This window comes from Phlebotomus papatasi, chromosome 1 (assembly GCF_024763615.1).
Source record: "Phlebotomus papatasi isolate M1 chromosome 1, Ppap_2.1, whole genome shotgun sequence".
Classification (NCBI taxonomy): domain Eukaryota; kingdom Metazoa; phylum Arthropoda; class Insecta; order Diptera; family Psychodidae; genus Phlebotomus; species Phlebotomus papatasi.
In genome coordinates this window covers 63,496,525-63,519,265 of record NC_077222.1, presented here as the reverse complement: position 1 = coordinate 63,519,265, position 22,741 = coordinate 63,496,525, and the positions used below count along the sequence as shown (strand labels likewise).

The window sequence follows — 22,741 nt, the reverse complement described above, 5'->3', positions numbered from 1 at the left end:
CAAAAGTTATTGTGCGTTGAGCATAATAGTAATGAACCTGCTGATGTTTATTTTCAAAGTTTCTTGCTGAATAAAATTATTTTGTAATATGCAATTTTGTTGCCAAACAAACGGAGTTTATAAAAGGCTTGGGCTACAAACTAAATAAGCCAAATTCCAAACCTTCCCATCCAAAATTTGTTTTATTGAAAATTCTCTTCTATAAATCTTTTGAAATACGTTTTTCTGAGTGTTTCACTCTTCGTGATGAGCTTTTTGAGTTGTATCTGCAACGTCTGCAATTCATTGTAAATTCACACAATAGCAAGTGAAATGTTAAATAAAATGTTAAAGTTGGACTGGGAGTTCTTTTTTGGAGAAAATTCAAATATTATTTTCATCATGAAATAGACCAAAATCATAAAAGTAACTCTTATCTAAAAGCTTCAAATAGAATTTGCAAAAAGATGAATTCTCAAAATGCCTTGTTTCGCGATGAGCGCGTAGGGGAAAGTACTCTCTCTTCGAACGTTCATGCCTTTGAATAATGTGAATTTCCTTTTGCTTTTCTTAAGAGACTTACGCATTTCTATTAAATTTTAGTCAGCTTATCGTCAGTTATTGATAATTACGTGATAATTATGTATAAGTCTCTTAGTTAGAGAAGATTAAAGAAATTCATATAATATTATTCGAAGGCATGAACGTGCGAAGGGAGAGTACTTTCCCCTAGAGATTTCGGTTATATATTCACCAAGTATAATACGATTGTTGTTGTTTATTGTGATTCAAAGCTCCTGACTTTATAATTTTAGCTATATATACATGAATTCTTAGTCCATTGTTGTGTAAAAAATTTCTTTTGATGTTTGAACAAGAAAATGTATCTGATTTGCTTTCTTTAAAATGAGCAAAGTTATTTAAATTTATGCTTCAAATTTCTTCACGGAAGAAAACCCTTAATATATTACCAAACTTTGTGTAAATTTGTTTTGAAGGAAATTCTTCATGACAACCATTGAAAAAAATTTTGATTATACATAGAAATGTGGAAATATCTTAAATTATTTTGCATCTTTTGATGCTACATGATAATGAACTCATTTAGGTGTAAGAGCAAAATTTCATTTAGGCTCATTTGACTGCTAATATACGGAATCGTTATTTTTAGAAACATCACTGAGCTTATATATTAACACTGTATCATATCGGCCACGTTCTGTCGTAAAACGTACCGTAAAAACTAAGGTTACATCGTGGTAAGAGAGTATCAAAAGAGATCTTATATTGTGTTCATCCCCAGCCTTAGTCTCACAATTGCTTGTGAAACATTTAAGCAAGATGCTGAAATGATAAGACAGACTAACTGAAGGTCACCCACGCTCCCAAAGGGTATCTTCTGGTGCGTGACAAGTGTGAAAATATTAAAGAGAAAATTCCCAGTCTCATAAATTCACTCCTTTATGAAGTATTTATGCGAAATTGCACACATATCAGCGATAACACGTACACTTCCATTTTGATAATAGACTTAACTGTATGAGGGTTGAGTTGCACAACGCGATGTCTCTTATAATCTACATATCGATTGGTGAAGAAAATGCAAATTTTCCCATGTTTTTCAACTTGTAAAGCTCAAACTCTGATACGTATCACAGTTTATTTAGAACGATTTACGCAGGCAAATATTTACAAATTCTCATTATTTTGCATGGAGAAACCTTGCATCTAATTGATTGGTAAATTTAATATGTGTTTTATTTGTAATTAAAATTATTTAGCAATTTATTCGTGCTTTGTCTGTGAATACACGTTATTAAGGGCTATCCAATAGGTGATGATGCGCAAATATACTCGAACTCATGGTTTCAGTGCTATGTCTGCAATATAAGGCCTACATCAATTGTTAATAAAAAGAAAAAAAAATAATGGTCTGAATCTCAATATGTCTAAAATGAATTAAATAGTATCTAACAATCGTTTCGAGTAGATTCAAATCAATCCAAAACATTTACTTAAAACAGTAGAGCAACAGAAGGAATTTGAATTAAAAATTTTGATTTGACCTGATCCTTCTGATAAAAATTTCATTTTTGTCAGTAGAAAACAAAATAAAGTGTACAGGAGGCTAAATCTAATGGAAAATGCCGAGATGATTCATAATTTTTTTCATATATATTTGCGAAGAATGTTTGATAGTTTTTGGGCATTTCAAATTTATGATTTTCGTTTTAATATTGATCAAATTTCATTTTTACTAAGAAGTTTTAAAAAAGAATATCGACCACTCAGAATAAGAAACGAATAACTCGCAGTGACAAATTTTACAGGTGAGCGATTCGAACTGACAATTTACTTGCAGAATATAGGATTTTTAGATTTAAAATCTTTATAACTTTGAAAATATTATCTTTCGAGTATAATATTCACAGGGGAGATAGAGGGTATAAAGAAGTATCCAAAAAGCGACATTTTTGTAAAAATCGAGTTGTTCGACTTATATTCTGACAAGTCGATATTAACTAAAACGTGCTGCATCCAAAATTTTCTAAATTATTTTTTTTTAATAAAAAATAACATTAACGATTAATTGGAAAGATTATTTACGTTCAGTGATAAAAACCTTTCCATTTTGAGAGTTCTCCCCAGATGACTTCCGATCGATTTTCGAATAGATTTGACTTGGCTTTAGGTCTATTCAAAAGCTGAATTTGATTCGGCTCATTTAACTACTTTGTCCTAGGCTTGCCCCGCAGTTGATTTCCTATCACACCGTCAATCATAACTTTTTTGGGGAAACTTTCTTCATTCATGCGCTGAATATGATCATACCATCGAAGTTGTAATGGGTCCCGGTCAAAATCCCGAAAGCCAAAATCCCAATTGGGCCAAAATCCCGAAAGCCAAAATCCCGAGTTGTTCAAATTGTCATAGCTACTCCTGTTATTGCACCCGCGCTTGCTGGAGGCATAGGGAAATTTTCTATTATTCTACACATTATCCTTCATACAGTTTCATCTCTTTCGGAATTTTGAGCATTTGGGATTTTAGTTTTCTGAATTTTAGATTTCGTGATTTTGGCCCTTTCAGGATTTTGGCGTTCGAGATTTAGGCTTTCGGAATTTTGGCTGTCTCCGGTTTTAATCTCTCACCACGAAGGAGCAACTTTTCGACTGTTCTTGTCTAACTGATTCTTTAACCGATTTATAACTGAGCTTAATAAATTCAGGAAATTCACATCAACTGCGAATAAATTAATGAACTTACAGTATGACGAATGTGCAGTAGGAAGTTCAATTTTCAATATATCTATCTACCCAAAAATGTTTATTCTCTGTTTCCACAATTTAATTAATCTTGCAGATTTGTAAAATTAATTAAAATGTAACATGGGAACAAAATCAAGATTAGCCTTAACATTTTCGCAATTAGTGGTGTAATACAAGGCTGAACTATATAGTAAAGTTCATCTTCTATAATATCGGTTACGTGCTATATTATCTTTTGTAGCTATATAGCAAATGAAATTGTTTTTCGAGAGTGTCCCTATTACCATGGAGAGCTGCTAGATATCATATTACCTTTTATCTCTCTTTAATTTACAAGATAGTATTTTTTCAGAATATCTAGAATAGCTGTGCTACCGGAAAAAGCCCGCTTTACGGTTTTTCATTTTTGAGAGTTTGGGCAGAATGGTGTTGATCATGCGTGAGATTGTACCTTTCATTCGGAAATTCTGGACATGACTCCACTTCTAAAGATATGCCTTTATATATTTGGAAAAATCAATAGAAAATCCTATCTGAGTCCTTTTCATTCTCCAAATAAAACTTTATATCCATTTTTAGGTGTGATTCCTTCAAAATCACACCTATTGTGATACTCCGATTTTCTAAAAGTGCTCCGATCGAGCTGAAATTCACAGGATATATGTTTTGAACATCCCTGATGCCGAAAATGATAGTCCGCCATTTTCGGGTCCGGCCGCCCATCCGGTCGTTCGTAGTACGCAATATCTCCGTTTTGGAAAGAGATATCTTCATAATTTTTTTTTTAAATATATCTACTTGCGCGTACGACGATTCCTATGCTATTCGTTTTTTTGTGAAACTGGTTCTAAACCGGTTTTCCTAGGTGGTTAAAAACCGGTTTTCCTAGGTTTTCTCGAAATTGGCTCATGCAATTTGAACCATTTTATGTTCATGTTTTAGCTCTACTTGAGTAAACCAATTAAAAAAAAAACTGGAGATTGCTCCATGATTTCTCGAAATATTTCAAGTTGAAGATTGCAATTTTAAGAAATTATGCTCGTAGCGTCGCGGATTTTCGGGGGTCGCGAAATTTTTCGCGGATTTTGCACTTCTTAAGCCTAAACGAAACTCTAGTGTGATGTCAAATTGGAGGCCTTGATCTCTCATAGTTTCCGAGAAAATCGATTTTAAAGTTTTTTAGACAATTTTATGCATTTTTCTTCCAATTTTTTTCATTTTCAAGTGAAATTTTGCACATATCAAGTCTGAAAGAGGCTCTAAATGGATGTAAAGTTTGAGGCCTCTATCCCTCACAGTTTCCGAGATAATCGACTTTAAAGATTTCAGACACTTTTATGCATTTCTCATCCAATTTTTCTTATTAATAACGATAATATGTTACATACAGTTTAAGAATTATTAAACAAATTTTGCATTTATTTATTTATAAGTATCGTTCGAGTTTGCCACAATCCAAATTTGCAATGAAGGAATCGCACCTCCTATAAGCTGATCTAGGCTTATCACTGGCTTTTTAATTTCCCCGCAATCAGCTGATGTGTCTGTATTTTGAAAACTTTTCAAAAGAGATTATTTTCACTTGAAATGCATACATTCCAGAAATTAGCTCTGAATAGTTTATGAATATCAATAGAAACATTAATAATCTGACGAATAGTTTACAAAATTCTATTTAAATTCGCACAATATGTATATTAATGCAAATGTGGCAGCGGATGATGAAATATCGTTATGTATATAAATTGACTGATGAAAATGTATAAATTATAATATCAAATTTTGCTTTATTTTGAGTTGGGGCAATAAAAAGTTCATGTTTTTTTTGTTAAATTGTAAATGAATTAAAAGTGAAGCTCTGAGCACAGAAAAGCTCCCGTTTTCCGATCTCTTATACATTTTTTTTTACATTTTACCACGAATAGCATAGCAAAAAAGCTACAGAAAGCTTATTAATTAGAGAGTGAATTTTGTTCACAAGAGTATTTGCATAAGCAATTTGGCAGAAATTCACAACGACTGAGCTTTCATAGAATCTACATGAAGACCACGCCTTGTTGTAGAGCTATTTTCAATAGAATTCACTAATTTTTTTCATTTTATTCAAGGGGTAACTCATATTGAGAAACCCTCGTCAATTGTCAGAGAAACGCTTCGCGAAACCCGAGAAACCCACTTTTTGCATCGCGAAACCCGAGAAACCCAAGAATTGCATCGCGAAACTCGAGAACCCCAAAAATTGCATCGCGAAACTCGAGAAACCCAAAAATTGCATCGCGAAACTCGAGAAACCCAGTGTCTGCATCGCGAAACTCGAGAAACCCAAAAATTGCATCGGGAAACTCGAGAAACCCAAAAATTGCATCGGGAAACTCGAGAAACCCAAAAATTGCATCGCGAAACTCGAGAAACCCAGTGTCTGCATCGCGAAACCCGAGAAACCCAGTGTCTGCATCGCGAAACCCGAGAAACCCAAAAATTGCATCGCGAAACTCGAGAAACCCAAATTCTGCATCGCGAAACCCGAGAAACCAGAAACCCTTGTCAGAAAAAATGGGAATGAGTTACCCCTTGATTTTATTTCATTGCCCCGAAGTACTTTTTAACAACATTGATCTAGTTTAACTTCATTTTTTACATTAAAATTATCAGTTGGTACATGTTTACTCATTCTGTGGATTTTGAAGGGTCAAATAACTATACACATGTGAGACATGAGCTAATAAATAATTTCCCAAGTTCACACCCGCGGATTAAAATTGCTTCAGTATGCATAAAATCATTTCATTGAAGTTTGATTGAATATTACAAAGTACACAGAGATGAAGGAAAATGTGTAAAATATATAGAAATCCGAGGTAAAATACGACCAGTCGATAATTTCAAAATTCGATAACATTTTGAGATAAAAAACCCGAAGCTTGAAATTTTTACCATAAATATGATAAATTATTCTTGATGTTATAGGAATATAGGACATAATTGCATTTTTATTACGTCTTTTTTTATTTTTCTGCAGAAGTTGTACTATATTAATTTTTTGAAAACTAATTTTATAAAATTTATGCATTTGTTTTAGTGTGGTCATGAAATATGTTACGGGATATTGTATTGTGTTGTATTTATTTTTCATTGCTACTAATAAATAACTCGTGGTACCGCCACCGTACCTTGCGGCTATCGCCGCCTTAGCGTTGGTTACCAGCCTCCAGGGTAAAACGATGGAAAACGCCTTCATAGGTTGTATGTTGTCACGCGGATTCCGTGGGTTAGAAAGATTTAAAAACGGTGTACGTTCTTTAACATTTTTTTAACATATTAAAAAAATTATTTATTTCAAACGCTTGCTTAGGCACGTAAAAGTACAGATTTTAAACTAAATTCTCTGTAGTTTTTATTTAAAAATTTTGAAAATTTAATCCATACGAACTGATTTACAAAGACATTTTTTTTGAAAAACAAAACTTATTCTGCGGTTGATAAGATTACTCAGCGTAGATTTATCTAAGTCAAAAAACAAAATATCTCCTATTAGCAAATGTGGTAAACTTGTAATGAAATGAAAGATTTTGGGGAAAAAAATAAAATTTGTTTTTTGATAACTAAAAAAAATATTTTTGAAATATTTTATGATTTTACACCTATGTTTCGCCTTGTAAAGTAAGTAGGGATCAAGGAAACACAAAACATGAAATTTAACTCTTGAGTTAAAAGTAAATATTGTAGTAGGACTGTTAAGCCTGGAGGAGATGGAGGGAGAAAACCCGTCCTGACGAAGTCTCTTGTAAGACAACGGTACCAATCACTGTTCAGCTGAGGTAGTAACTTTGAGGGGTGCTATAACAACTGTTAACTTCAAGTTACGACATCGCTATACAGTAGACTCTTCGATATCCGGCTGACTGGGGGACAAAATGACATTTAGGTTTTTTGAATGATCAACGGTTTTTCTATTTTGTGCAGTGTGAATTTATTTTCTGTCTGACAAAGAAAAAGAGAATTTTCTTCATGGTGTGCTTATGTTTCATTTTTTATCACAATTATGTATTAAAAACTTCGATACAATGTTAATAATAGTTTAATTCACTCTGGACAAATTTCACGTTTAGTGAAAATAATTTTGAATATATCAACCGCCAGTGTTTGGCAGCTGTCACCCGGATATCGAAGTGCTGGATATCGAAGAGTCTACTGTAATTCCGCTATATGGGGTTGTGAGTGCTCGACAAGTTATTCTGAAGGCACAATCGAAATACCTCCTCAGGCTCCTCAGTCGATCTTCACCAGTGGAGCGAGGAGGACGCTGGATTCGTGGTCTTCTTCGAATGGGCAATGGAACTTAATCTCCGGGAAATTAGTGAAGAAGCGTGCTCCAGCAGGTTCTGGTGTGGGCCTGTAGCATTCGTGCTACAATTCGGTTTGGCATTATTTGTCCTGATTGATAAAGCTTATCATATCAGGCCAATGTATGCAAAAATAATCTTTGCTCATGAATTAGAGCATTTTGCAATTCTTTTTGCCTTGAGTATTTTACTGCTCGAACTCCACAGAGAGAGCAGTATATATAATAATCCCTCGATTTTTTCACCCCCTCCTACAAATTTCCACCAACCCCCCGGAGACCACTTTTATCAACAAATCTTCACGTTTCAATCGATTTCTGAGAAATGTCGTCACGCTGTTTGTCCGTCTGTCCGTCCGGTTGTCGCCAGCTCTAGAGGCCAAACGGTAAGAGATAGCGACTTGGGACCTTCGGGAGACCCCCCCATAAGTCTACCCAAGGATTGTTAGCATGCTCCTCATTTTTCCCCTCCAAAACCATGTTTTTTTTTTAAATTTATTTTGAAAACGGCTCCTAGAATTATGTTTTTAAAATATATTTAAAGAGAATATGCTGTTTTTCGGTCTTCGTGATCCACATCTAAAATCTTAAAAATTTTTTTTTGTTTAAATTTGAAGAATATGATTTGTGACGCTGGACATTTTTTCCGTCTCTTCCATTTACAATAGCCTGCAATAAAATGAATGAAAATTCTATAAATAACTTCGTTCTTGTCAACATTTGCTCTAGCATTTTTCAGAACTTCGACAAAATAAATTTTTAGAAAATAATTTGAAAAGCACGCTCGCTTTTTTTTGATAGAAAAATGGTTTTTTGCATAACTGTAGAGTAATACGAATATATAATATTTCCTATTATTTATAAGAACGTTTGACATATATCTGAAAGGTATTTGGTTAGATATTAAAATATAATAAGATAGCAATTTCGTAACATTTGGCTTTAGGTTCCTTTAGTTTACAAAAGACCAAATGCTTGCAATCAATATTCTCATAACGATGTCTGTTGGAAAATCTCTTCTCTTTCTTCTGACAGACAATTAAAAGCGGTAATTTGTCATAATCATCTTGGTTAACCCTTAATTTATGATAATTTTAGGTGAAATATGAGGAAATTCACAGAAAATACTTTATTATCGTCTGAATTTAAAGCCATAATATAGCTCTTGGTTTACCCTTATCGACTGTTAAGTGGTATCAGAATGATTGAAAAATGTCGGAAAGTGGCAAAAGTACGTACTTATTGATTCAGCAATTTACATTTTATCCGTTGAGATCGTAACTGAATTATCACGATGAAAGGAGGTATAAATGTAATAATAGACGTACGTGATGTATCATTTATAAACATTAATTTCATATAACCTATGTTTATGCAGTATATACTTGTTTAAATGTTATATTCATTCTTTCTTTATTTCTCTTTATTCTTAAAGCTCTTTATTAAAATATGTAATGAGTGTAGAAGGTATCTTGAAGTGAAGGAAACTTCTCGCAAATAGATATTTTGCTAGATTCCGTTCTTTTTGAGTACTGTGCGGTCCGAAATCTTAAAAGTTTTCTTCGTATGTTAATTCAAAGTTTCGTATACAGATAATGGAGAGCTGTGATGATTCTTAATTGCTTTAAAAGGAATTGACTCATGTTTCAGTTATCTAACAAATTATGGTGTTTGTGGAGAGAAGCAAATTAGGATATCACTTTCATGTAATTAATCTCCCATTAATTAAGAAGTGAAATTCATGAGTTAACTACTGCTCATGGATGGATGCCTCTCAGTCTGTTTGTCATTTGCCAAGGGATACATTTTGAATAAATTTCATAATTAAAATGGTCAAAGGAACAGAAGTTTTTAGGTTTACTCACGTACATTGCAAAATGTTTCAATCTCTCCCTAATTAGACATATTTTAAATCACCTAATTAAGCATTCAGGTCATCATGATGTGAAATAGATGTAAAATACAGAACCCCAATAAAAATGTTCAAGTCTTTTTCAGGAAGATTGTATTTGTCCTTTAAATTAAGCTTGAATTATGAATAATTTAAATTTCCGCCTCCTTAACAACTTATGACCAAATAAATGTGACATTTCCTTTTGAATTGTTTAGGTTTAGAGTATATTCAGAGGTATTTCAGGACAGCGGCCGCCTAGTGCTGTCTCAATTAAAAATTGCCGACATCCCCTATTAGACTTGCACTTGTATTTAAATTAAAATTGTAGAAATTTTGAAAAAGTGCTTGGCAAAATAAGAAGAAACTAACTTATGACAAGAGAGTGGACGGACAAACGAAAAACTTGACGTTGCCACGTCCACTTACGTATATTATCCACACTCATTTTCGTTTTTTACAACCACTTTTACTATTCGCTAATCTACAAGACTGTTGGAAGTAATAAGAATTTTCTATGTTTTCTATAAAAAAAAAAATCAGTGTTCGCGTTTTATACAAATGAAAGGGTCAGGCAGGTGACGCAGATGATCTTTTATTTAAAACTCATTTGCTAAATTTGTTATAACCATATTTTAACGGCCAAAATCCCAAAACACTAAATCCCAAATGTTAAAATTCCGAAAGGAGCAAATTTCGAAATTGCAAAATCCCAAAAATCAAAATTTCAAATAGACCAAAATCCCAAATGGATCGAAATCCCGAAATGCAAAATTCTGGAATTTATTATAACTGATTAAAGGTAAAGAATTTTTTTGAGAAATTAATATTTAAATAGCAAGCGAAACGGATAATTTTCTAAGTTTTGGATGTTCGAGATTTCGACCCATTTGGGATTTTGACCATTCGTGATTTTGGCCTATTAGAGATTTTGCCTTTTTGAGATTTTGGCGAACTTTTCTGACGATTTTGGTTTTTAGAGATTTCGGCTTATTCTGTATTTTGTCTTTTCAGCATTTTGGTTTTCATTCTGAAATTTGACATTTAGGGATTTTCGTCCAATCGGAATTTTGCTTTTTTGGAATTCTGGCTTTTCTGATTTTCGGCTTTTCGGGATTTTGGCTTTTCCGAATTTTGGCTTTTCAGATTTTTCGCCCATTCGCGATTATGTCTTTTTGGGATTCTATCTTTTCGGAATTTTGGCTTTTCGGAGTTTAGGCCCATTCGGAATTTTGATACTTTCGAGATTTTAGCTTTTCGGGATATTAAGCCAAATTCAGGATTTTGGCCATTTGTGATTAAAGCTTGTAGAGCTTTTGGCTTTTGAGATTTTGGCTGCCACCGATTTAAACTGTTTGCATTGGTTTTTTCTGATATAACAGTTTTCCTAAAATATACAGGACAATTCCTACATAATTATTTATTATCCCTGAAATGATTATTTTCGAAAGTACTCCAGGCATAAAAGCACCCCACCTCCCTAACTTTGAATAATTTAATATACGGTTTTAAAAAATATTTGAAGTACCGCTCAATATTGTGTTAATTCTTCTTGTTCTTTTGATTTTACTGAATAATACTGAATTTCTTTCCGCTCGAGGAAATCAAATATTGTTATACTACCCTAGTAGTAAATTATGTAATTCAGAAAGAGAAGTTTTAGTATTGTGAGAGACAGCCATGAATTCTAGTCAGAATAATAATAAATTTATTTAAATAATGGAAATGCTTGTAAAATTTTCTGAAACACAGTCACGTATTTATATGCCTATAAGAAGATGGAAAAATAATATCTAAAAAAGTGCCGAGCTATCAACATTATGGAAAATGAAAATGGGAAATCTGTGTAGAAAGGTATTTGGATGACAATATTTTATAATACGCATAAAGAAAAGTATTTGATACTCATCTTATATTAAACGTGACAAACGTTGTCCATATGAACCGTAGTAAGAAGACGCCCACGGATACTTTTATTAAGATGTGGGTCAATGGAAAATGAAGAAGATGATAGGTGATGCCATAGTACCTCATGTTGAGTTTTCAAAAGAAAGTGCTTTATTAATTGAGTTAAAATTAATACTGTTTATACATAGGTAAATGTCTTTAGAAGTTATCAGCTTCCTTCTCATGTTTGAACTAATTATAATAAAACACAAAATCTCACTGAACATTATATTTCCATCATAAGTATAATATTTTCGTGTGAATAATATGCGCTTCATCAGAACTTTGATCTAAAACTTATTGCCAGACTTTCTAATTTCATTAAGTAAATCAGGTGAAATATTTCTATATGAACTTTCATAACAGAATGAAATTTAATTGCAAACAAAATTATTTTCAGTACTCTCAAGAGCTGAATAATGTTTTATTTTCAAAGCTTTAATACTGTGCTTTTTAATCTGATGCCAAGCATAAAAGCGTGCAATATACAATATTTGATACAAATTTGTTATGAAAATTCTCTCTTACTAAATGAAATTGTATGAGCATGAAAACAAAGTTGAAGGAAGTGACAGAAGTTCACAAAACACTTTAATACTTCCGGTACACCATTAAGATCGGTAAAATTTCATGAAAACAAAATTTACACCCTTTCATTCTTAAAAGATTTGCATAAGGCTCTCTTACTCTTTCGAACTCAAAATTGGCCTGACCGAATCTAGTTTAGTGTATATCTATCTATAACCGATTGAGACCGACGATCTCGGGTTTGAAATTTCAAAACCCTTCAAGTAAATCCATATTTGACTAAATATCTCGAAAAATGGACCGTCCGGGTTGTTTGAACTTCTTTGAATAATTTAAGATAGTGATTTTTTCGGTAAAAATGGTCTTTGTGGGCGAAATATTCAACTAAATTACTTTCAAAACATTCAAAAATGAACGAAATCACCAGGGCCAATTTTGAGATAAGTCAAAAATATGGCTTTAGACAGGTTGAAAGGGGTGAGGGATGATTTAGGTAAGTTAGTTTGCTAGAGAATATTGACTTGTGAGGGGATCACCGAAGATAGGAAGTGAATATTTCTTACCGTTTAGAAACCAGAAATGGGAAAGAGTTGAAAAGAAAAATGCTTTACTGTCAGGTCATGTAACTTCGACGATTGCAAAACTCGGATGCCGCGACCGATTCAACTCCGATAAATCCACTTAAAATATAACTTATATTTTTATAATAAATCACTGCAGTTACATAATATAACTATTCTACTTTAAGACAAAGCAAAAATTATATTTTTATCGGTTTAGTGGGTGAAACAAACTCGTGTCAGCTGGGTTGTGTAGTAAAAATTTCATATTCGAGAAAATTTTGCTGTTGACAGCTCGTCGCTGGAAAACGTTTAATGGGTCGAAATATTATTTTCAATCAGAATTATTAATAAAAGTTAGTGTAGTTATTGATCTACAAGGTGAGTAAGAGTATATTAATGATATATTAATAATTCATAGAGAAATAAGTAAATTTGTGAATGTTTACATTTCGACCCAAGTCGGGTGTTGTGAATATAAATATTTTGGTTTAGAAATTGCATTGTTCAGGACTCTTTTTCTGTTTCAGATGCCGAAGGGAACATAAGAAAAGACCCATAAGGACAAGCCCTACTCAAGTTCTTGACAACGTCAAACTCATCTGTGAGATCAAGTGTGAGATCTACAAAATTCCAAACCATTTTACAGATGGAAGGTCTAGAGACGTTAGATTCAGGAATTTTCTTCAGCGTCATCCAGAGCTCAGCAAGTGAAAACTAAAATCCTTCTAATTGAAAAGAGCTACTGTTACTGCTGAAGACCTCACGAAATGGTTTCAGAATTGTCTTGGATATTTCATAGAATACTGCATTAAACTTTTCCCTAAAATGAGCATCCGAGTTTGATCGAATTCAACGGAGTTAGAAAAAAGCATCGCAGTAAGGTTTTTTCGCATATATTAATATTATCGTAATTTTATTAATTTTCTGCAATATTATTGTTAAAATTATTTTTCTATCATTATTCTAAACGAAACAAAGAATAATTATAAATAAAAGTTCAAAAACAAGCGTTAAAGTCGCACTCTATGAAAAGCATAGGGATTACCTCTCTATACTATATAATTAAGGACTTATTAAGTGCTTATTAGGAACTCATTTTATGCACTTTCACAAAGCTATTTTTTAAGAACATGGACAATGTTATTAATAAGCATTACGCTAGTAACAACTTACCTCATGTTAACCAGGAATTAAGATTTTTTTTTACTCCAAGTTATATATTGTCACTAAAATCGAGCTCTCTGGTCAAAATATGATGATTATCCGTGATGAAATATTTATTTATTTATTTTTCAGAAAAGGATTAAATTGGCGGTACTCGTGAAAAGTTGTCATTCTGAGATAGAGTAGTAAGGAATGGAATCGTCCATTTTGAAAACTGAGACACTTCCCTATTTTCTGAATTCTTATTTCGAAGACACTTTCTAATTTCCCAGAAAAGTTAATTAGCCGCAAGATTAGTCTAAATCTTAAGCCTAAAGTTTAATATTTCCCCGTGAAAATGTGTAAGATGAGAAAACAGACAAAAACCCCATAGTCAAAAAGCTTTTTTTTCTGCAAAATAACATCAAAATACCAAGAGCAAGTGAGAAAAATAAGGCAGCATTTATCACATTTTGTTGTTATAGCAGTCGAGTTTAATGATGTTATTTTGCAGAAAATCTTCTTGGCTGACAATTTTTTGCGACCCCAGAAAAAGCTAAGGAAATGAATAATGGTAGGAAGAGAAACCATTTAATTTGCCATAAATACTTTCTTTTATTATCTTTCTAACCTCGAGATGATATAAAATAACACCATAGGAATGTTCATGCAATGGTAAGACATTGTTAGGTTGAGATGAATTAACTTACGACAAGCAAGGATAATAATTTTTTGGGGTACAGAGGATACCACAGAGATATTAAGAGGTGTTAATTTTCATTAGCACATGGTTTGTTTGGGACATCTGGAGACAATGTGGATACTATCACAGAATTTGTACGTTGAGTCATCCCTTTTGGCATGGATTGATATGGGAAGTTCTCTTTTTTTATCGCCAACCGCCAGTATCTAAGCTCCGCGTTAGTTCATTTAGTGACTCGACGGTGTCATTACGCATGTGAGGCGTCGGATCAGAGTGGAAGGATGCCCTATTGGAGGCAATTTTACGTCGAAGACACTCATCTATTACATCAATATCACTGCAGGAACTCCCTTCGATACCAAGTGCTGAAGACACGGTCCTCGTCTGGTGGATATGGTGATGGTAGCGCAATTGTTCTTGTCTGCCCTCAAAGTATGTAGGGGGTTGGGTTGGAACCTGCAGGCAGTAATGCATCTTTATGACTTCCTAAGTAATTTCTCATGACGTTACATTATTGTTAGTCTATAAAGAAAATGTTTAATATTGTTTACATGCCTTGAAGGGTTCTCTTTGTGAGAAAATAAAGCGAGGAGTGTTCAACAAATATTTTTATGGCTTTTTAATTTTGGATACAGGGGAAAATAAAAACTTATGATCCCATTAAGTATTTCCTCAAATATTTCAAGAGTTATATCTGTGTCAAAACGTATATCAAAAAATATTTCAAAAGCAGTGCCTCTGACAAAATTTACAGATGTGACCACTTTAATAAAAGCACCATTAAGGTTAGTTATCAAATCCGAAAATATTGGCAGAATTCGTGTGAAAATCATAAATTATAACTTATCAATTTATACTTTCTCATTATTTACTCTTTGCCATTAATTTAAATTTTGCCTTATTCAGTGTGATTTATATTCATTAAGACTCTAAACATCTCTCAAATCCTACTTCAAACCATGTATTTTAAGTTGTTTTATTAAAGTTTGCTCAATTGTCTACAATAAAGTTATAGTTATTGTCAAATCTGGAATTTTAGGTCAAATCTAATTTATATACGATTTATTTCCCTTAACTGTTTCAATGATTTACTGAAACATGTTCTGTTCTAAGTGTTTGTTATCCTATAAATAAAATAACAAAACTTAAAACTGCCAATTTTGATTAAAAAAGTTGACTATTCCAATAAAGGTTCAGATTATACCTGAAAATAGTTAAGGGGAATATGTGAGTTCTCACAGAAAACTTTAAAACAATGCCTTTGAAACTGATTATAGTTTCAGAGTTTGAGCTTCGTGCTCCTTGTGCTAAATTGATTATCTACAAGTATCGTACTTTCAATCACTGATCCAATATTGAGCTCTATATAACTTGTTTATCTTAACCACCTTTGTGAAATTCTAGTGTGGATATTTATAGAGGGTAAGTAAAATAACATACATTTGAGAACAATTTCCCCAAATGTAAGTTTTTTTTTTTTGGAGTTGTCAGAGAAATATGCAAATAGTAAGTTTATCTGTTACATATTGCAAGGGATTCCGGTTAAAATTTCTAAATCCAATACCCGATTGTCAAAATTCAGAACTCCAAAATCCTGAGAAGTCAAATCCCCGAAAAGATAAAATTCCGAACGGATCAAAATCCTGAAAAAACAACGCATTATACCGAAGACAATGTGTGGAATAATTTCCGAAAACACAGAAAATTTTCCTTTGCTTCCAGCAGTGGAACTCCCGAATGCGGCTAAATTACGAAAACGAAAATCTGAAATGGACCGAAAAAAGTCCGGTAAGGACAAAATCTCATAAAGGCAAAATCCTGAAAGACCCAAAACTGTGAAAGCCAAAATCCCTAATTCTTTGAAATGTCGTCACATCTATTTTTGCGATTGAACCTACAACTGTTGAAGACAAAAAAAATTTCTGTGTTTTCGAAATTATTCCGCACATTATCTTCCGTATAATTTCGTGCTTTTGGGGGTTTTGACCATGCTGGGATTTTGGTTTTCGGAATTTTGGCTTTTAGAGATTTTAGCTTTTCGGAATTATTGTTTTCATGATTTTGGGCTTTTGGCTTTTCGGGATTCTGGTTTTCGTGATTTTGCTTATCGAGCTTTTGGTATTCAGAAATATGGCCCATTCGGGATTTTGTCTTTTCGGAATTTTGGTTTTCGGAATTTTGCGTTAGGGATTTTGGTTTTTCGGGATTTTAACTTTTCGGGATTTTGTCTTTTCGGCATTTTAGCATTCCGGATTTTGGCCCATTTTGGATTTTATCTTTTCGGGATTTTGAAATATTCAGGATACGGGTTTTCTGGATTTTCGTCTACACTCATTTCAAGATATTGTGAAACGATTGAAATAAACTGAAATAATCGGTCAGAGAATATATCTTGTGGGTCTCACAGTTTCCACTTTTTTTCGTATTCGTGACTCGCACGGAACCCATTTAACCCTTTAACGACGAGACACTTTTTACGGACTGAAAATCTACAATAAAAATTAAACTGAGAAACATAATCAATGATAAGTCTTACATCTAACCTTGGAAAGTCCAATAGAATCTGATTCGGTGTACTTTATGCTTCTATGAATGATAGGGACAAAAATAGCCCAAAAAATTAAGTAATTTTTATGACAATACCATTGAATAATATTTTTCGCTTTAATGAAAAATATTACGTTTGGGTATTGTAGTTTTTATTGCCAAAAGGGTTTTGAACAGCGCACAATAACTTTTGTTTTGTAAACATATTTTTGACATTTCACTGAGAGTGAATGAAACCGAGATCTAGTTATCTCGTTCTCTCTCATAGCAAAGTTTGAAAACATGTTTACAAACAAAAGTTATTGTGCGTTGAGCATTTTGCTTAAAAAATATTAGAAGTATAAAAAATATTAAATGACATCAATTATGAATTTGAAAATTTAAAAATTCGCCACTTTTGAGATTAAATATTTACTACATAGCAAAGAGCTAGAGAATTACAAAAAATATTGTAGATTCCTTCAACCTTCTACTTTATAATTATGTACAGACATAAGAAAAAAATAACTTGGGGTAGACAGAAAAATTATTTTCTTTTTAGGAACACCGGTGTTCTAATCGTCCTTAAAGGGTTAATTGTACCATTTTAAATTTAGCACTACATTATTTCTTATTCCTTCTATTTTACTAGATATCTGCGAGTTCTGAATGTGTAACAGTAGACAAACTTAATAATTGTAAGCTAAATTAAAAAATGATATAACGAGCATGTAATAATTTGAAAATTAATATACTTATGTCCTATTAACTACTCTGCGTTGGTGTATTTTGTAATACATAACACATTATATGTATACTCCTGAATTCTGGTGAGTATATTCTTACATTTGCTGCTAATAAAATCAAGATTAATTATTTTCAGTTTGTTGTACTTCGTTAAAATTTAATTTAATTATACTTTTGTTTTAATTGATTGCCACTACATTACTTTTACCAGTTCCCTAATGTAATTTTCTGAGCTCCGTTTATGGCTTTATATTCAATTAATCAATAAGAAAAATTCTTAATTAAATCTGGAAAACTCACAGCAATTCAATTATTCGATAGGACTTCAATGAATGCACCTTGTATGTTAACACCTAAGAATCGGTTTATTGAGCTTGTTGAGACACAGAAACAACTAATAAAATCTGTCTATCTTACCGTTCCATTTATTAACTCCCCATTGCCTCGTGCCACTGTAAATCTTGTAACGGCAGATGTTCTTGTGTAAGTTCCTGAAAGTAAAATAAGACAAAATAATTTGAAATAATCTATTCAATTCAATTCCATAAGATTCATATTGAAATGAAACAAGGCATAGCTTGTTTAAAATAGGATATTTTAAGGTTTATTTTAAGCCGCACCCTTAACAATAGTTATGGCCAATGTTGGGACTTACTTAAATTATTATTTTTTTTTTTTTGTGATTCTATTTGTGCAAAAGTGTGCGATTTATCATTCTCGTACTTCAAGCATACATAAAGGCACGAAGGATTTAATTACCAAGATAATAGGCTACGCCGCCAAAAGCCAAAAACCAAATTATCGTTAACTTATTTTAGAAAGCTACCATGAAGCTGTAAAGTATTAAATATATCACAAACATCTAAAATTTGTGTACAATGTCTTGAAAATTTATTCAAGTTTTTAACTTAATTTTTAACCCAAATTTTTCAGAAATGGAAATGAGTGAGCAAGGATTTATTACAAAGATTTTGCCTTTAATTCTCTTAAAAGCGTATGGATCAATAAAGTCATTGTCAAACAGCAGATGAGAGTGTTACATGAAAAAGTACAAAGGCATTGGATTATGTGTGTACGATCCTTACGACAAATAACAAATTCTTTCCCAAGAATTTCCTTACCCAAGAACTCTCAACAAAAAGAGAACCCCTGTCAAAATCTCGGTTAATGTGAAAATTAAGGCAAGAAGTGAAATTTAATAAATCTCAGATCAACATACTTAAGAATTTCCCCTATGATAACTTATATAGTGTTATCATTTAACATCTGACTAGTATTCATCTGAAATTCATAGCGAAATTCCTGTTATTAATTAATTATACTGAGATAGCATTTATTTAATAAATGAATTCCGAAATGCACTGATTTTGAAAATTAGTATGTCGTACAGGTCGTGTATGTGGTAATGGTATAATTAATGAACAGCTTCAATTTGCATGATATTTTGCTCGTAATAGCTCAATTTTATTTGATTGATTAAGTGATGGGACATTCTGAAATATCAGTGTGATACTGCATTTTCAATTGAGAGTAATAGCATTAGTTAAATTCACCAAAAAAATAATAGAATTTTATTATTGTTCGAGAGCAAATTTGCAAAAAAGTTAGGGCAGAGTGGGGCATTTTCAGTGTGCATAATAATAATGCTGGTACAACATTCCATGAAAGAACTAGGTCTTCCCACAAGGGGATTTCTACGCAATATTATTTTTTCTTACTGGATGAGATTATCAGTAGGGGAAGTGGGACACCTTTGAAATTGGGATTTTTCTCCTATTTCTAAATAAGATTGATCCTTATCGTGATATAATTTAGGTGCACAAACAGATTGAGAATCTAAATTACATTATGATATGGCTTAGTTCCACTTAAACATAGAAGAAAAATCCCAATTTCAAAGGCACCTTTGAAATTGCGATTTTTCGCTTATTTCTAAACAAAATTGAGGCTTATCGTGATATAATTTCGCTTCTCAATCTGTTCGTCCAGCTAAATTATACCACGATAAGGCTCAATTTTGGTTAGAAATAAGTGAAAAATCGTAATTTCAAAGGTGTCCCACTTTCAAAGGTGCCCCACATCCCCCTACTCTACCACTAAAGTACACCACTTTAATTTAATACTGTATATTACTGCCCGAACTCAAAGAGAGAGCAGTTAAATAATCCACTTTTTTTCCAACTTGTGGCACGGCTAGAGACCAAAAGGTAAGAGATTTCGACTTCCGGTCTTCAAAGACCCTCTCCCATTAGTCAATATTATCTAGAAAGGTTGCTTTTCTCCCCCCTCCTGCCCCACCAATCACAATGTTCTTTTGGTTTGTTTCGAAAACGGCTTCTACGATTTCTTTCACTTTCGAATATGTTTTAGAGATAGTCTAGGTGAATATTTCGTCCTTGGACATCTATGTTCGAAAACCATTTCGATATCGAAATTTCGAAGATCAAAGTTCAATCAGGTTGTAGGGTTTATTTTTCAAACGATTTGCTTAAATTTGGATTTTTTGAAAGATCTTGAAATTTCCAACCATGACTCGGTATAGTATCAAGATTTACCTTCCTCGGTTTTACTTTTTTATGTATTCGAAAGCTTACTACTCATGCTAAAATATTCTAAAACCTACTTTTCTTAAGCAATTTTTTACTTCGGAATGGTTTTTTAAATTTATCAATCAATTTAATCGGTAGTAAAGCGATATGTACCCAAAAAACATGTGACACGATAATACACGGACAGCTCTTTCCCATGAGTTCGAGCACTCCGTAAAGTTGGGACTCTTTGCCATCTTTTTTAAATACAGTATATTTTTAATAAAGTATATTTGTGAAATAATTCTTCGATCATTTTTTTTAGAAAATTGTTTTCAAGGTTTTGAAATTTATGAATATCATAATGTGGAAAAGACAAACTGAAAATTGAAAACTTATCAATATGAATGGATTTTTGATTTATCTATCTAAAGTGAAAATTAAAAAATTGGCTCAAAAAGCACCATTACTTTGTGAAATAGAAAACATTGGTCAGGTTTTTTCAGAGTTCATATATAAAATTTAAATATCCATTTTGTTCTTTTGCTACAAATCGCCTCTTGATTCAATATTCTCAGATTTTATTCTACGGCACTAAATCCTCTAGGTTTTGATGCATTTGACAGGGGATAAATTGGAAAATTTGCAAATTTCATTTTTTTTATATTTTATAAAATTATAATTGTCAGAAACAGTCAAAAGAATGACATAGAGAAATAAGACGGATATATATCTATATTTTGTCTAAATCAGCAGTATAAATTGCAAATTAAAATTGAAATAGGCATTTTGTTGAGACAAAGCCGATTAAAGAGGATTTGAAAAAGAGACAATTCTATGAACGATATTGATATTTTGTCTGACATGAAACAAACAAGGAAGCAGAGGCAACAAGCTACTATACTTTCTCAAATCCCTTTCAAATTACATTAAATCTTTAACAGGAACATTCCTTATTTATAAGAATACAAAGTGGCAATGGCGTTGTACGAAATCTTGTTAGTGAACTTATTGAATACTTGATGCTTGGATACTGATTTGATGAAATATATACATGCAACTATATAGCTATGATTAGGAATCCTTGAGTCATGAGGGAAATCACTGAAATAAGACATTTAAGAATTTGCCAAAAGTTTTTTGATATTTGAAAAGTGAAATGAAGCAGGAGATTACTTATGAAAGTAAATATTAGAAGTTCTTAAATTACCTGTAGACCTTCTGTGGAGACCAACTCTGCTGGTTCCCAGCAAGTGAATATTATTTGATCGATGTGTAGTCCATGGATATCTACAACTCTTAATGGCATATGATCCATAAACAAGTGGATTCACACAAGAATTCGAGACTGCCATTAAGAATAAACCATCTTGGATGTGCATGTCTACCTTTACAGCACTCTCCTTGTCAATGGTGTACCTGTGAAGGTGAAAGCACACAATCATTTATTGTACTTTATGCCAATATCAATTTTCTTGTTATTTTCCCTGTACCAGGTAGGATTGTTGATTTTATAAGATATGAAAAGCATTTTACGCCTATACTTCCTATATACGCACCAAAGTTTAATTTTAATTAATAAACCCATCAGTGGGTTTCTTATGGGCTTATTGGTTTACCTTGTGGTAACTCTTTTGCGATGATGAACTCAGTAATAAAGCCCACACAGTACCCTCGAAACATCATGCCGTGCACGAATAAAATTTTACCATAAAATAAATATAATATAAAATTGACATTCCCTTCTATATATATACTTTCAATTTGTTTCTCCCTTTGAGTTACACACCTACTCGTAAAAATAACTTTCAATAAGGATTGCAGACAAGTTCAAAGACTTTCATGAAATGTCGCAATCAAGAAAGTTTAATCGCATATAAAGTGATAAGCTTCGATTCGTGTAAAAAATATCAAAAATCACACGTGACATTCAATACAATTTCATGCATTTTGAACATTAATATAGACGCATGAGTGGGTAAATGCGATAGGTATAAAAAGGGGAGATTTATATTTTTAAATTTAAATATTTTTCGCCTGAATCGGCCTGAGTAAATTCGCTATGTAGATTTATTGGATTTATATTGATTTACGTGATTGAGATACTCTATTAAAGGATAAAGGGAGGTAGATGTGAAAATCATTTAAATGCAAAGAATCTCAGCTAAAACAATAAATTAAATAAAATTAAACAACTAGAAACCAGCGATAAGCTCAGATAAGCTCATTCATGGTAGTTGAGATCCTTGTTGAAGCTATTTGTAAGAGGTTTCATATGCGTATTCGACGACTTATTTTTGGATCATTGGAACGGGAATAATTGTCATTTAAAAATTTCGTTTATATTATAATAATAAAAGTCATCAATTTTTCTGGAGACAGCACGAAACTTCCAATTTGTTGTTCCCACAATAAATTAGGTATATCTATTTTTTTACTGTTCTAATTTGCTTCAGTTCTATTATGAGGAAGTGGAGCACCTTTGAATTTGGGGTACCTTCGAAATTGAGCTCTTTTCTATTATTTTTTTTAATGAATTGGGGCTTATCATAATGTAATTTAGCTTTATTATTAT

The 22,741-nt window shown here is 32.4% G+C and overlaps 1 protein-coding gene across 1 annotated transcript in view; it reads right to left on the bottom strand.

Annotated features, from left to right (window-relative positions):
* Positions 1-14,280: 14,280 nt before the first annotated feature.
* The window catches only part of LOC129799989 (adipokinetic hormone/corazonin-related peptide receptor variant I-like), a 43,375-nt gene continuing 34,914 nt past the window's right edge, over positions 14,281-22,741 (bottom strand). The window contains exons 5-7 of the mRNA XM_055844324.1: positions 21,377-21,585; positions 18,056-18,129; positions 14,281-14,821 (exon numbers count right to left, since the gene is read on the bottom strand). Of these exons, the coding sequence (XP_055700299.1) occupies positions 14,552-14,821; positions 18,056-18,129; positions 21,377-21,585 (553 nt within the window). The 3' untranslated portion in view covers positions 14,281-14,551. The remainder of the gene's footprint in view (positions 14,822-18,055; positions 18,130-21,376; positions 21,586-22,741) is intronic.